We start from the raw sequence: 17,290 nt of genomic DNA, 5'->3' as shown, positions 1-17,290 counted from the left end.
GTATCTGACCTGAAAATGGTACTATATGAACTAGTGCTTTCACCTCCTCTATAATTGTTGAGAAAGTTACACTTTCAATACATTTAGAAAGCTGGAACATGTTTGCTCTACAAAATCTATATACAGCTGTATGCAAAAACAGTGATATCTTTAGAAGGCCCTGTTGATGCGTAACCCCTTCCCACTACTACCAGATCTCATTTTTGCATTTTTGTTTTTACATTCCAAAAGCCAGAGTTTTTACATCTTTCTGTCCCAGTGCTGTATGAGATCTTTTTTTTCACAAGACAAATTTGTATTTCATAATAGTATTATTTAATATTTCTGTAGGATATACTGGGAAACTGCAAAAATAGAGAATCGGGTGAAATAAGGAAATAACTGCACTTGTGTAAATTTCTTATGGGTTTTGTTTTTACAGCATTCACTGTGCAGCCAATATGACAGGTTCCAGGTTCTACTGGTCAGTACACTGTCTACCAATAAGTATTTGGACAGCTGTGGTAGAATAGAAAAACAACATTTATTCCTATTCAGTAGTTGGTGGAACCCAGCAGATGCTTTCTTATGGATGGCATCGATCGACACAATACTCCCGGATGCCTGTTGAAACTCCAGGTGTATGTGAGCCATTGGTTGGGTGCGATTCTTCCAAATTTCTCTGGTCAGCACCCATCAGTCTCTAGTATCTCCCAGTTTCGGGGGTCTGCCAACTCGGGGCACATTCTGATAATCACCGTTCACTTTCCACTTCGTAATCCCATAGGACACTGTCGATTTTGGGTAATTCAGTTCACTTGCTATGTCCCTTAACCCCCTCCCAACATGCGCCGTAATAGTACGGCGCGTGTCGGGTCTGTAACTATGGCGACCGCCCGGGAGCCGGGCGGCCGTCATAGCCGCCGGGTGTCTACTGCTTTAAGCAGTAGACAACCGGCTCTAATGCCTCCGATCGGTCCCCGGACCGATCGGAGGCATTAACCCCTCCGGCGCTGCTGTCAAAGGCGCCGGAGGCGCCATTTTCCCGGCGGCGCATGGGCGCCGCCATTTTGGCAGGGATCGCCGGCTCCTGGAGCATGCTCCAGGGCCGACGTCATGTTGCCATGACAGCTGGGAGCCTTGTTAAAGGCTCCCAGCCGGTCTGCAAATTCTCTCTTTTGCAGGCTGGTCTATGCAGCCTGCAAAAGAGATGATGCTTTTTTGCAATGCATTAGCCTTGTAATGCATTGCATTAGTGATCAGACCCCCTGGGGTTCAACACCCCTAGGGGGTCTAATAAATGCAAGAAAAAAATAAAAAAAAAAGTAAAAAAAAATATAAAAAAATATAAAAAGTATTAAAAGTTCAAATCACCCCCCTTTCCCTAGTACAAATATAAAAGTAGTTAAAAACTGTGAAACATATACATGTTAGGTATCCCCGCGTCCGAAATCGCCCGCTCTACAAATCTATAAAAATATTTTTCCTGTTCGGTAAACGCCGTAGCAGGAAAAATAGTCAAAAGTGCCAAACCGCCGTTTTTTCACTGTTTTGATTCTGATAAAAATTTGAATAAAAAGTGATCAAAGCAATAACATTTCCCGAAAATGGTAGAACTAAAAAGTACACCCGGCCCCGCAAAAAAAGACGCCCTATGCATCCCCGTACACCTATGTATAAAAAAGTTACGGCCGTCGGAATATGGCGACTTTTAGAAAAAAAAATTTTTAACACCGTTTTGGAATTTTTTTAGGGGTCAAAATGTAAATAAAACCATATAAATTTGGTAACCCTGGAACCGTACCGAAACACAGAATATAGGGGACATGTCATTTTGGCTGCACAGTGAACGCCGTAAAACCAAAGCCCGTAAGAAAGTCGCAGAAATGCATTTTTTCTTCAAATCCACCCCATTCTGAATTTTTTTCCTGATTCCCAGTACATTATATAGAATAATTAATGGCAGCATCATCAAGAAAAATTTGTCCCGCAAAAATTAAGACCTCATATGGCTCTGGGAGCGGAGAAATAAAAAAGTTATGGGGTTTAGAAGGAGGGGAGTCAAAAACGAAAAACGAAAATCAAAAAATGCCATCGGCGGGAAGGGGTTAAGGATCGGCCATTTCTGAGGTACCCGACAATTACCCCTTTCTTGAAATCTTGCATGAGACTAATGCCAATGCTGTTTCCTACACGATATTTAACAGTGGAAGGCGTGACACTGCAAATATATCTTTATTTGCATGGGTGTCCGAATACTTATTGGTAGACAGTGTACAATGACAACCATACTATATTATACAGTTTCATCTATGTTTTAAACGTACATGTTCATCTTTGCTTTAATCTCCAGAATCGAGAAATGAAAAGATATCTTTTTGGGGTATTGTCTAGAAAAATATCATTATATGTCTATAGTTTGGACATTTGTGGAAGCAGGGTTACCTAAAATGTTTTTGTTTTTTTTTATTAATGGCCCAGTTTAGATCATAATGAAAAAAAACAAAACAACCAAATCTTATGTGTATGGATACTTTAGGAAAGATCTTAATGAAAATTGGCATCCCCTCTATTACAAATAGAGATCAGGTGCCCACATGGTTTACTGCTAACCGTTGCCTAAACTAGATCTTTTTGTTTTGCAAGTACAACTCTTCTACAGCTGTACAAACAACATAACCTGCGGTGTCACTGTAAACATTATCATCAAACAATGAAGTAGCTAGTGGGGAAGACTGAAGATTTAGATCCATATTGTATAAATTAAAGAACAGGTCATTAGCTTTTCAATAAACTTTTCTTAAAAATAGTGTAGCTGTCACTGATGTCCAAGTGAAAAAGCAAAACCCAAATGTCTCAATTTATTGACTAAAAACACTAAATATTTTTAAACTTTTTATTACTTAGTTTTTAGTCAGTTGAAAGGTAGGTGATGATAAAATGTTCTGAGCACACTTCAACAAGACACTATAAGCAACTAGGAACATACAGCTTCCTGTATCACTGCTGTTTCCTTTCTGCTCACCACAGGATGTGACAATAAGAACGTAGAGCTTCTCACTTGCAGACTGACTCACCGGCTAAAAAAACAGTCAGCTCTGAAGATTCCAAGTCCATTAGTAAGTTACATTACTCAGACATGACAAAAAAAAGCAAAATATGAACACAGCTCAAAGAGATGCTCAACTGATATCTTATATCTGTGTTATTTGTATTCTTTATTCAGTTGTGATTGTAAAATAAAATATATTCGGAAATATTATCACATCTTGTACTGACATACAGTGAACAGAGCTATTCATGTCATGTGACGGCTATGCTAGTCTAGATGCGAGTCTTTTATATGATGTGACTGAATAAATAGTATAAGATTATTTAGTCTGCAGGTTATTTACACATAGTCTGGAGGTATAACTGATCTAGTTACATCTGTTCTAAAAATAATGGACGTTATCCTCCCATCCTCCATGCACAACTAAAATAATATTACCTTAAAGGGGTTATTCAGGGAGTAATAAAGGTAAGCGGTGCATTCCCTGAACTGGCTAAGCTTTACTACTAGAGATCGGCGAACCTCTCAAGATTTATTTCGGGTTCGGCGGCTCGGGTCCCTGATTTGTTTCAGGTCGAACAGGTTCGGTACAAGTCACACCTTAAATTGGCTTCAAACATAACGTAGAACACTCTCAGGGCTCCTAGGAATCCATCTATCCAATTTCTAGTTGTCTAAGGCAAACACTGCCAAAGTTATGTTAAAGTGAAAGTGTCATTATTATACTCTGGGGTCTCTTCAATCTCTCCAGTAAACACTCAATTTGAGTTCCAGCACAACTTGTGAGTTGGGCAGTGGTGAGGGGTCCTGCAGGGTACCTGATTGGTGTTAGTAGTTCCCCTGGGGCACTTCCAGTTGGTGGGAGCACTACGCCTCACTGAGCCAGGTGATTGTTGTCAGAAGGGTCCATGATGGTAGATGCAGGAGTCTCTCAGGAGACAGCAGCTGAACAACAGGTGGAACTTTACTGAAGTAATGCAGCAGCAATGGGTGCAGGTTCTAGACTGTGCAGCATTGCACTGGGATTTCCACTGTTGGATGTAGGTGTGAACCAGGTAACTTATTCTCAGCTAAGGATGTCCAGTAAATAGATGTCTAGTGACAGATATCTCCACTTCTGCTTTACTATACTCTTGCTTTTCCCATTATATGGGGGGGTTAAATAATAAATCCCAAGGATCCCGTGTCCACCTATGTGGCCCATGGCTTTCCTAAAAGAAGGGGTGTACCTCCATACCCACTGGAACATCCCTTACATAGGTGAATACATATGGAAGCATGATTGCACCTCTTGCTCTATATCTATGAGGCAGACCAAAAACAGCTGAATAGGACATTAATATCAGAATGGTGGGGTTCTGACACCGCCAACTACACAGTGCACAGATCCAAAAGCAGACAGCTCCATTCACCATATAGTAACTGTATCGTTTTACCGCTGGTCTGGTATATTATGAGGTTGTATGCTCCTAGAGCGCCAATATATGGTGCAACTATATGGCACTGAATTAGGGGTAGTTCACACGGGGGCAAAGAGGCAGATTTTGACGGTGGATTTCGCTTCAAAATCCGCCTCATTACAATAGTGGTCTATGTAGACCACTAGCTTTTTTTTCTGCTAGCAGTTTTTTGCCGCTAGCAGAAAAAAGAAGCGACATGACCTTTCTTCAAGCGTTTTCCCCCTGAAGAAAGCAATAGAAGTGAATGGGAGGCGAAAAACGCACGTTTTTTTCTGCGTGTTTGTTTTGCAAAAAAACGCAACGCGTTTATTGCAGCCCATTCGTTTTACGGGAGGGGAAAACTGCCTGGCGTTTTTTGAAGCGGTTTTTACAAAAAAACACTCCGAAAAAAGTTCCAAAAAGCGCAGCAAGGAAGCGGGGTTTTTTTAGGACCAAAATCAGCCACATGTAATTTACATGTGAACTAGCCCTTAAAGGTATCCTTTAGGCTGAGGCCTCACGTGGGAAATCTGTTTTTTATTCTGTTGTTGCAGGTTGTGCTGCCTTTCTTGAGCCAAAGCCAGGAGCAGATTTAGCTTTTCCACAATATATGAGTTCAGTTTAAAGGATTTTTTCTGTACTTTTGATATTGATACCCTTTCTATAGTATAGGCAATCCATATCAGATTGATAAGGGTTCCAACACCTGGCACCCCCACTAATTCACTGTTCTCAGCAGCTGCCAGAACTAGACATTGGATGGGGCCAAAATTAGACAGATCCATTAACTGTGCGGTGACTGTGCTGGGTTACTGGAGATCAGCTTCCATTCATTTGATTGGATAGGTCAATATCAAAAGCCTGGAAAATCCCTTCAGATTCTAGGGAAGTAAATCTCCACAATATGGCATCTAATAGAAAATTATGCAATTTTATTGGCTCTTATATTCTGTAATGATCATCGTTCCTCTGTATGAAATTGGAGTATAGCATGACCCATAGACTACTATGATTATGGCTCCTTAGATATATGGGATGTCAAATTAAACACTAATTGAAAAGTTAGAAAATTTGAAAACAGAATAGACAATGTTGTGTTCAAAGGCAGGACTTTGGAATAACATTTCAAATCTTCCCAACATGTGGAAAAGATCAAAGACAAAGGATCTGCATTACCATGCACATTACAATGATATACAAGACATCTTTGTTATGTATGTGACTTTTGTAGATTTGGAGAAAAACAAATTTGAATTCTTCTGCAAATGAGGTAGTTGGTGCACTAGGGGTGTGCCTTCAGATCCTGGAGCACTGCTCTTGCCACTTAAGTACATGGGTGATGTCATAGAGGTGGGATGATCAACTGCCACTACATGGGATAACATAAGTACGAGTTAGTTGGGGTCTGAGCGACGAAAGCAGTGCTGCAGGAGCTGAAGGCCATCCCCCTAGTGCACCAACTGACTCATAAACAGAAGACTTCAAAGTTGATTTTCTTGAAACCCGTAAAAGTGACATACATAAAAGAGGTATATTGCTTATTAATGAAATGTGCTCTATAATATGTTGGTGACAACTGAATATGCTTGGGGGAGGTGGTTGATCTTCTTTTAATAAAGAATGATTTCCTAGAGATGATTCTGAACGGTAAAGATAAACCTACCTTTTGCCCGTATAATATTGTCAGCAATATCCTTCAGATGGCCACTGAAAAATTCTAAATATATACTGACCTGACAGGGCTATCTCTGTACAAGTGTTGACTCTCCAAGCTGCTGGTGCTGATCCTGTCATCCTCCAGATCAATGGCACTGAGGCGTTTGCTGCGTCTTGACATGGTCACCTGCTAGTAGTGAAGCAGAGTCTTACAAACTGGCATAAAGTACAAATTCAGAGAAGCCATCATATCTTAGTGTCAATAGGTAAAGAACCTTATGTTGTGAGGTATGACATATTCTAATATTATTGGAAGAGTACAAACTTGGGGGGCTGAATTTGTTGCAGTATTAAGGGGGTATTCCGGGAATAAAGATGACTCTGTCATCAATATCAGAATAGTAGAGGGCCAACTCACTGCACCCACATGAGTGGCTGACTGAAGGGGCCATACCCTGTTACTGAAATGGGCAGAACTTTCTACATTGAGAAGGGTATTGCAACTTTCTTTCATCTTCCTTCCATTAGCCAGAGCGGTGAGCTGGTCAGAGGTCATCTTTTTAACCCTCAGGTGAATGTCCAAAGTGTACAGTGAGATGACCACCTTTGTGAAGGTTTCCCAGTGATCAGATTGGACACCTATGGATGCATCTGCTCTCAATCTTATGGACACTGCACTCAGTCCTTAGGGCACACTAGTGATGTGCTAGATGTTCTCCATAGAACTACAGAAGCGTACCGCGCCTGCTCGTGTAAGCGGCCACACAGGTGCACAGCTGATTACCAGGCAGATGTCTGATTACTGTGCTGTGACTATAACGAGCGGCACCTGTGTGCTCATCACATGACCATGGACCGTAAATCACATGACCATGGTCAGAGTTTTATCCTCTAGAAGTAACAGAATGAATGACAGCAAGCAGAGATCTAGAAAACCGTGAGGAATTGATACAGAAAGTAGATTGGAAAATTGTATATCTTTTTATTGTACATTTGTTAGTCAATATTGGTCTGAAAGTGGCCAACCCCTTTAAAGGGGTATTCCTATGTACATAACCATTTTTAAATTTGTACAGAATTACAAGTTAAACATTTTGTAAATATAAGTAATTAAATATTTTGCAGAGTTTTAAAGATTTTCTCTAAAATCAATTTTTTTCTATTGTAGTCACAAGTTGTTGCCAGTGGATACGACCATGAATGCCGGGCTTTTCTAAGGTCAGAAAATCAGCCATGATTTCCTTATTGTGGCCGGGATATCTTCTGATACATGTAGTGTCCATGTCTGATAACCCGGCTACAATAAGGAAATCATAGCTGGTTCCTGACAAGTCCCAGACCATAGAAAGTTTCAGCATTTGTGGTTGTAACCATTGGCAACCGATCAGGACAACAGATGTCACCACTAAGACAGTTAGAGAAAATCTTTAAAACTCTGCAGAATTCGTAACTACTTATATTTCCTAAAACGTTTTGGGAAATCACAGCATATCAATTATACCTAAGGAAACGCTGGTGGTTTCCGTATAGGTGTAATTGAAGCAGAAAGTCTGCAGAGGAAACCGTGGTGGATTTTCTGTGAAAAGCACAATGCATTTCCACCACAGTTTTTCCAACATCACTTTTTCGCTGCGTCTTGCTACGTGGGGCCTTAGCCTAATTGTGGTATTTAGCCCTAGTTAGACATTAAATCGGTTCTCCAGCCTTTAGATATCATATCAATGACCTATTCTTCCTACCTACCACAGTGTATAAAGCATATGGCTTCCAGTTCAACACACTGCTTACTGGAGCCAGTGCCTGCTGTTAGATCTCTACCGATACTGATGACCTATCCTAGAAAAAATGTTTTTGTATATAGCACTATTATACAGTCAAACCAAAGACCAATGGGATTATTATTTATTTTTTTTGTGATCAAGATCCAGCATTGCATTGTGGTTTCTTTTACAAGTATTTTCTGTTAGTGGACAACCCTTTTAAAGCAACAATCCAGAGGGATTTTTTTTTTTTTAAGTTATGGAAAGTAGTCATCAAGTATACTCAGAATCTGCTATTGCTGATGCTGCCACCCAAGGCAAGTACCTGCAGCCATGTATATTGCCTGTTTATGCAAAATTGTTCAGAACTCAGAATATTGTATACCATCCAGTATCTTAGACTGGATCATGTGAACACAGGTTCTGGTAAATCTGCATCAACTGCTACTGATGACCCCGGGGAAGGTACAGAGAGCTGACTATGAGGGAGATAAACAGATGTCAGGACTCTGATGAATCTGAGGTCATATGGTATTCTAATATTATAATATATATATATATATATATATATATATATATATATATATATATATAGTGTATTTGCTGTGAGGAGAAAATACCTCCTGTTTACACAGCAATCCATGCTAGAAAAAAAGAGGTCACGCTGTGATTATGTGATTTATTAAAGACAACTATTGAGGGGTAGTCCTTCACACAAAATAATGTGTAAAAAAAAAGTGTCCCTTTAAATAACAGATACAAAGTATACAAATAACAGATTTTTTTTTTAATAGAAAGGAAACCAGTGCTTCAAAATCAATAGTAAGATCTAATCTCTGTTAATATTTTTTTTTTTACATCCAGTCAGCAATCTATGTGTTTGGAATAAAATGCAGGTGTTGTAACCATCAATAGGGTGGGTCATTATACTTAGGATCCTGATAACAAAGAAATGGAATAAATCCCTCAATTTACCCACCAAAGAATATCCGGAAAATACTAGCATAAACTTAATTAAAAACATATTAAAGAGGCAAAGTTGTAATTATAAGATCTTATACTATATTATTATCATCCATTATCCAGTAAGTACAACTGAGGATGCTCAATGCACAAATCACAAGGCTACATTCATTATTGAAATGTAAAGGAGTATTCCTGTGTCAGACATTTAAGATTTATTTACAGGGTATATGGCATAAAAATATGGCAGATGCAGGTCCCACCTCTGAGAACTCCCTGACCCAAGTCTCATCTAAACTGTGAGTGGAGAGGTCACACATGCATGGCTCTCTACATTAACTTCTATAGGAGTTTCAAAATAGCCAAGCAGGCATGTACAAAATAGCCAAGCGGGCATGTACACATTCAGGTACCTTCTTCGATTTTAGGGTATGTTCATGCGGTCAAAATACTTGTCTGATCTGACAAGTATTTTGACTGTGGACCCCATGGCAGAAAGCTGAGGCGAAGCTTTACAACTCTGCTATAGATGTGCATGCCAAATTGCCATAGCCAATGGGGCTAGTCGTCATCTGTCAAGATTTCCAGCACTGAAACGGCAACAACATAGGACACAATGCTTCTTTTCACAGACCACTTTAAAACAGTAGGAGGGATATTTTATTTTTCCACGCTGAGTCTGACACTTTATCCACGTCACGAATAAATAAACCATGACCATATTCTAAAGAAATTACCTCTAATATGTTATAAGAAGAGGGTTGGTTTTTGGCTTTGGACCTCTGTCTATGAGCCAGGGGTCAAAGAACAAAGAAAAGTTCTTGCAATGGTAGACCTGGTTTGTCTATGTTTTACGTAGTCACCCACTGCAAAAAATATACCGGTATACATCGTGTCCCAGTGGGCTGCCAGGTATTCTGAAGCTAGATTGGTGGTGATCAGCTGATCGATCCAATGTTGTAGCTACCATAGAGGCAGGGTAGGCATCTACCACGAGGCCTGTGAAAACTTTGATCTCTTTTGATATCTGGCAGTCTAACTATTGTAAATTATTTATTGAGATTTACGATACAGTTTGTCAGACCTGTTCGGTACCCTGTCAGGAGATCATTAACCCTTACATTTAAAAGCAGCTGGAATTATGTATATAGAGAAATAAACCGCACAGAAAAATTAAACTAAAAGGGTTACTGCCTGCCAACTGGACTTGCAGACTTTACACAAAGGTACGTAAAACACTTTTGTAATTGATAGTGAGGATTCATATTTTTCCTTTTTATTCTTCAAACACATTTATTTAAAATATCAAAAGAAAATACATTATTTCTACGACTACTGTCTCTCTTTACCCTGCCTATGCCCAGGAGATTCTGACTTTTGGTATTGGCCCCCGTGATTTCTACGTATGCCCCCATATAGATGAGCCGACTTCTATTTTGAGGGGTTCCGTCTTTATAAAACAATCCTTTGAAGATGAATCTTTTGCAACATTTTCACAATTATTTTGAGTTGACAACAACACAAAAACAAAATAGTTGTATATAGACAACACTATTACTGCATGACCCTCACAACTCTTCCATGATGGATGTACTGCACATATAGTCACCTTATCCAGTTATAGGAAGACTGCGAATATATGGATGTGGTCCAACTATTCTTCCCAATGTTCTTTGTCACTTAGTTCCCTATGGAGGGACTTTTAAGAGCCAAGTGTGAGAATAAGACAGCGATCTGCAGAAATCAAACATATACAATACATGTGAGGGCTGCAAAATAACAAATACACAATCTGTGTGGATGTAATAGGATGATCTATGGTAAACAGGCAAGGACAGGGAGGCAGAAAATCACAAAGAAGAAGGTGAAGTGCAGCAGAAGTGCCCAGACCTCACTAGGAGTGACTAGTCAGAAGGACATTAAGGTTTGATAGTCTGACAAGCTACACAGAACAAAGAGGACGTCAGGAGGGGGAAGGAAGATGCAGAAGTGACTTAGAAGATACAAAGAAGACATGCCTGCACAGTGATGCTCCCGCCCGGGCGCCTTCTCTCTTGCGATGTGTGTGCGCAGGTGACAGTGACACAAACACACACTGTGCTGTCATCTGAGGATGCAACTGTCTGCAATCACCTCCTGCGGCCCTCACATTGGTCCGCCCGGCTGTCACTCCAGGAGCCAACGTCCTCCTTGTTGGAGGGTTTGAATGGGCAGGGAGGGGGCGGCCGGAGGAGCTGCCTCTGCAGGAAAAGGCTGTACTTGGCTTATTGCCTTCTTAACTGCTTCTCTACCACAAGACGTCGCATGTGTATATATATATATATAAGTATGGCAGAGGACGGAGCGTAAACAGCCAGCTATTGTGTGCACATTCCCCGCATAGACGAGAGCGGGCTTCCTGTCAGCACAGCTGCGGCGGTCATGGAGGGCTGCTCGGCTCTCTCCCCTCACACGCCTCTTTGTGTGGTTTCTCTTTGTGATTCTTCTCCCGCCCTTCTGTGTCTCTGCTCTCTGCTGGGTGATCTCATCTTCGCTACAACTTCTCGATTTCACACACCTTTACTTTCTCTCTAAGAAGTCACAATGTTTTGTCTTAATGTCTCAAGTAAATACAATAAATATAGATAACTTAAGGCCTTTCTCTTCTGATGTTTCCTCTTTATCTTCACAAGCCATAACAAAGAGTAGAAGTCCAATTAAAAGAATGGTACAGAAGTCAAATAGCAATACCTATACAAATAATATAGAAAAATACATATATCAATAGAGAAGTGACTAAAACTACCAATACCCCTCCTAAGGTTAGATGTGTATTGTGGGGCCCTCACAACTAAACTGGGTTCACATGTGCGTCAAGCTGGAGACTCTGCCGCAAAGACTAACGAAAATAGGTGGAAAATAAAGTACGGCTTGGAGGATCTTTTTTTTAAATTTTCTCCACCACTTTCACTGGCAAACAACCATTGTACCCCACTATACTAAATGGGGTCCGCCAGGCTCAGTGTATAGCCATTGTTTTAGTGGTCTGGCCCTCTATCGATTGGGTCCCTCAATGTATCGGAATGACATAGAGCCAGCACAAGAGAACCTGGCATAACATAGTGGTGACCACTAATATATCACAATCATATAACACAATATATATACAGTGTTGGCCAAAAGTATTGGCACCCCTGTCAGATAATCCTCATGTTCTTCCAGAAAATGATTGCAAGCACAAACTCTTTGGTATTAATATCTTCATTTATTTTGCTTGCAATGAAAAAAACACAAAAGAGAATTAAAAAAAAGTCAAATCATTGATGATTTTACACAAAACTCCAAAAATGGGCCAGACAAAAGTATTGGCCCCCTCAGCCTAATACTTGGTAGCACAACCTTTAGACAAAATAACTGCGCACAACCGCTTCCGGTAACCATCAATGAGTTTCTTACAAGGCTCTGCTGGAATCTTAGACCATTCTTCTTTGGCAAACTGCTCCAGGTCCCTGAGATGTGAAGGGGGCCTTCTCCAAACTGCCATCAAGAGATCTCTCCCCCACAGGTGTTCTATGGGATTCAGGTCTGGACTCATTGCTGGCCACTTTACAAGTCTCCAGTGCTTTCTCTCAAACCATTTTCTAGTGCTTTTTGAAGTGTGTTTTGGGTCATTGTCCTGCTGGAAGACCCATGACCTCTGAGGGAGACCCAGCTTTCTCACACTGGGCCCTACATTATGCTGCAAAATTTGTTGGTAGTCTTCAGACTTCATAATGCCATGCACACGGTCAAGCAGTCCAGTGCCAGAGGCAGCAAAGCAACCCCAAAACATCAGGGAACCTCCGCCATGTTATATAATAAATCAATAATCCATATACAACTCTGATGTCTGTCAGTGCATAGAATCCATTTGTAACTGCAGTTCATATAATGTCCACATAATATTTCAGTGTATCTTAGATGAGGCCTGGTTCACAGCTGCGTTCGGCCCATTCTGTTCCTCTATCCGCATCATATATGTGGAGAGAAAAGACCTGCAAGCAGCACTTTTCTCTCCGGATTTTTTGTGCAGAAACCACACTGACCCCATTATGGGGTCCACAGGTTTCTCTAGGTAACTGCTTTTTAATGCGGATAGGTTTCCATTCAGGGGATCCCAAGTGAACTCCCCGAATGGCAACCTGAACACAGATGTGACAGTATATATTGCTTTCTATGGTTCCAATAGATAGTCCAATAAATGGTTACAACAGTAGATTCCAATTAGGTAGGGTTCACACTACCGTTGGTGTCCGCTCAGAAGGTGTCCGTTTAAAAAAAAAAAAAATAACGAACGCCTATCATAATGGACACAAACTGACAGTAACTGATTTAATGGGGATACTGAAACGTGTAAGGTAGCTTTTTTTTGTGGCCGGTAGTCATCAGTATTTTTAGGCATTAGCTGCTAAAGGTCGTTATATGCACTATAGACCTTTTGGCTGTGTCACACTCATCAGATAGGGCTGAAACATGCATATGCATGGTTGCTAATGGTGATGGTGACCACAATTGATCTGACAACTAATGACATTAGAATATTCAGACATTTTGAAGATATACTTGATCAGTGGTCTTAATAGGTGTGAACAGCTATTTAGCCTACACCATATATCATTGTTCCTCTGGTTTCAACTAAGCAGGGAGCGTGTGTGGTTTTTTATGGGATTTGGTAGGGTTATTTTTGTGTTTGTTGGCTTTTAATGATTTCTAATAAACTTATTGGTTTTAATAATTAAACGTCCATTCATGATGGGCACATTCTCCTATCTGTCAGCAATCTAATAAATGGAAACTGCAAACGGACCAGCTAGTGTCCGTTGTTAAATTCTTGTACGGACAATAGCCGTGGACACCAACTGTACTGTGAATGCTAAAAATAAGAAGAGATTGCTTGGCACTCACCAAAAGTAGCGTAAAAAGTTGAAACTTTATTGAAGAACGTCCATACAAAGTTTAAAAGCGGGAGGAGGCACGCTCAGCAACCGCTGAGCGTGCCTCCTCCCGCTTTTAAACTTTGTATGGACGTTCTTCAATAAAGTTTCAACTTTTTACGCTACTTTTGGTGAGTGCCAAGCAATCTCTTCTTATTTTTTCATATGACGCTTTGTTCTGGACTTGGAGCACCACCTCATTCAGCGTTTTTTTGGTCTCCCGTGCAGATGTACTGTATATCTCTGTGTGAGTGGTGCCACCCATGTCTACACGTTCTTTTGTACTGTGAATGCCCCTTACTAAAAAAAAACAAAAAACAAACTATTCACTGACAGCTATCGAAGTTACATATTGTTTCTATAAGAATTACTGCTGAAACTGGATTTGAGGCATAGATTGCTATTATCTATCCATGCACTTTTATTTGTGTTGATATTTATGTATCATACGAATTGTTGTTATAATTGGCATTTGTGCATGATCTGAACTATTTAACAGTATTGTCCCTCCCCAGGACAAAGCACAATTGGTCAGGTTGTATAACCAGCAGGAGGACAGGTTGTGAATGGTCATCAATTATTTTTGCATACGATTTGATATCACCGTTGATAATGGAGATGGGTCATAAACTAGAACAGAGATGCAGATCCTTACCTAGTTTTGGCAAGACAGAGATGTGGGTCTCCTAGGTTATCCATGTCTGTGACTACCTGGAAATACCCTGGTAAAGACCTTTGTAAAGAAGAGTAGTAGTTGAGAGACAAAGCTTTTGAGAACCCAGGATCTTACCTGGAGCAGAGGTCTGAATGGTATCACCTTTTCCAAAAGGAATGTCCAAGTCTTCTGTTGGCTCAATATAGCCAGCTTGGTGACATAAACACGTGAACAAAATTGTTGGTACCCCTCATTTAATGAAAGAAAAACCCAAAATGGTCACAGAAATAATTTGAATCTGACCAAAAGTAATAATGAATAAAAGTTCTATGAAAAATAAATAAATAAGAATCAGACATTGCTTTTCAACCATGCTTCAACAGATTTTAAATAAATAAATAAATAAATAAATAAAACACATGAATCAGGCCTGGACAGAAATGACGGTTCCTTTAACTAAATATTTTGTTGCACAACCTTCTGAGGCAATCCCTGCAATCAAACGATTCCTGTAACTGTCAATGAGACTTCTGCCCCTCTCAGCTGGTATTTTGGTCTACTCCTCATGAGCAAATTGCTCCAGTTGTCTTGGGTTTGAAGGGTGCCTTTCCCAGACGGCATGTTCCAACTTCTTCCAAAGATGCTCTATAGGATTTAGGTCAGGGCTCATAGAAGGCCAATTCAGAATAGTCCAATGTTTTCCTCTTAGTCATTCTTGGGTGTTTTTAGTTGTGTGTTTTGGATCATTATCCTGTTGCAAAACACATGACCTGTGACTGAGGCCAAACTTTCTGACACTGGGCAGCACATTTCTCTCTAGAATCCCTTGATAGATAGTCTTGAAATTTCATTGTACCCTGCACAGATTCAAGACACTCTGTTCCAGATTCAGCAAAGTAGCCCCAGAACATAACAGAGCCTCCTCTATGTTTCACAGTAGGGATAGTGTTCTTTTCAAGATATGCTTCATTTTCAATATTTGTCTCATCTGTCCATAGGACATTCTCCCAGAAGCTTTGTGGCTTGTCAACATGTAGTTTGGCAAATTCCAGTCTGCTTTTTTATGATTTGTTTTCAACAATGGTGTCCTCCTTGGTCATCTCCCATGAAGTCCACTTTGGCTCAAACAACGACGGATGGTGCGATCTTACTCTTATGTTCCTTGAGCTTGAAGTTCACCTTTAAAGGGATTCAATCATTAAAATGACATTTTTTCTCCCTAACATGTAGGAATAGCCTTAAGAAAGGCTTTTCTTCTCCTACCTTTAGATGCTTTCTCCGTGCTGCTGTTCAGTAGAAATCCCAGTTTTCTTCTGTATGCAAATGAGCTCTCTCGCAGCACTGGGACCACCCCCAGTGCTGCGAGAGAACTCATTTGCATACAAAAGAAGACCGGAATTTCTACTGAACGGCGGCGCAGAGAAGACATCTAAAGGTAGAAGACGAATAGCCTTTCATTAAAATGTCATTTTAATGATTGAATCCCTTTAATCTCTTTAGAAGTTTTTCTGGGCTCTTTTGTCACCATTCGTGTTATTCGTCTCTTTAATTTGTCATCAATTTTCCTCCTGCAGCCACGTCCAGGGAGGTTGGTTACAGTCCCATGGATCTTAAATTTCTGAATAATATGTGCAACTGTAGTCACAGGAACATCAAGCTGCTTGGAGATGTCTTATAACCTTTACCTTTAACATGCTTGTCTGTAATTTTCTTTCTAAGCTCCTGAGACACCTCCTTCCTTCGCTGCGTCTGGTCCATGTTGAGTGTAGTACACACCATGTCACCAAACAGCACAGTGATTATTTGTAGCTCCATATACAGGCCCACTGACTGATTACAAGATTGGAGACATTGGTGATGCTAATTAGTGGACACACCTTGATGTAACATGTCCCTTTGGTCACATTATTTTCAGGGGAACCATCATTTCTGTCGTGGCCTGTTTCATGAGTGCTATTTTTTTTTTTTTTTAATTCAGTTGAAGCAAAACGCAATGTCTGACTTTCATTTGTTCATTTTCATAGAATTTTTATTTATTATTACTTTTGTCAGATTCAAGTTATTGCTGTAACCATTGTGGTTTTTTCTTTCATTAAATGAGGGGTACCAACAATGTTGTCCACATGTTTATACATCAGTATTAGGATCCATTCACGTGGAGGAATTTGGCGCGGATTCTGGCGCGGAATCCGCAGCAGAATCCGCATGCAAAAAAAGGCTTCCCATTGACTTCAATGAGTTCCGTTTTCCGCGCGGAACCCATTGAAATCAATGGAAGGCATTTATTTTCCCCCCCCCCCCTTGAGTTCAATGGGTTCCATGCGGAAAACGGAGCCCACTGAAATCAATGGGAGGCTTATTTTTGCGTGCGGATTCTTACACGAGTGTCGCGTCAGAATCTGTGCCGAATTCCTCGGTGTAAATGGACCCTTATCCTGCAAACTTTCAGGTGGTTTACCCAAGAGAAGGTGTAATATTTTTTTACAGTGCTCTCTATGTAGTCTAAAATGTTAACTCTATTCTGTAGTTGGTTGCAAGTGATTATAGTGATACCAAATTTATATATTCTTTTTATTATTTTATACTTCATATTTCACTTAGTCTTGTAACTTCTAAATAAAGCCATCATTTTCTTGCATGTTTTTTAGATATGTTCTTGGGGGTTTTCCCATGCATTTATTTCATGCATTTTTTTAACTACAGATTTGATGTGATAGTCTTTAACCATTTCAAGCTACACATTTTGTATGTGAAATTTGCACATTAATTATAAAGCGTTTTTTTTAAGTTGTGGAACTATAGATTTGTTGAACAAGGTGTCTATACATGCAGCT

The 17,290-nt window shown here is 40.2% G+C and overlaps 1 protein-coding gene across 2 annotated transcripts in view; it reads right to left on the bottom strand.

Annotated features, from left to right (window-relative positions):
* SUN2 (Sad1 and UNC84 domain containing 2) overlaps positions 1-10,956 on the bottom strand; it is a 38,297-nt gene extending 27,341 nt beyond the window's left edge. The window contains exons 1-3 of one of the 2 annotated variants that reach the window (XM_075286831.1): positions 10,868-10,956; positions 10,459-10,583; positions 6,204-6,316 (exon numbers count right to left, since the gene is read on the bottom strand). In XM_075286831.1, the coding sequence (XP_075142932.1) occupies positions 6,204-6,307 (104 nt within the window). In that variant the 5' untranslated portion in view covers positions 6,308-6,316; positions 10,459-10,583; positions 10,868-10,956. The remainder of the gene's footprint in view (positions 1-6,203; positions 6,317-10,458; positions 10,584-10,867) is intronic. The other variant, XM_075286832.1, reaches the window with a different exon arrangement.
* Between the last annotated feature and the right edge of the window lie 6,334 nt (positions 10,957-17,290).

Source organism: Leptodactylus fuscus, chromosome 9 (assembly GCF_031893055.1).
Source record: "Leptodactylus fuscus isolate aLepFus1 chromosome 9, aLepFus1.hap2, whole genome shotgun sequence".
Taxonomy (NCBI): Eukaryota; Metazoa; Chordata; class Amphibia; order Anura; family Leptodactylidae; genus Leptodactylus; species Leptodactylus fuscus.
Note: the sequence above shows the minus strand (reverse complement) of the source record. Positions and strands in the feature narration are given on the sequence as shown.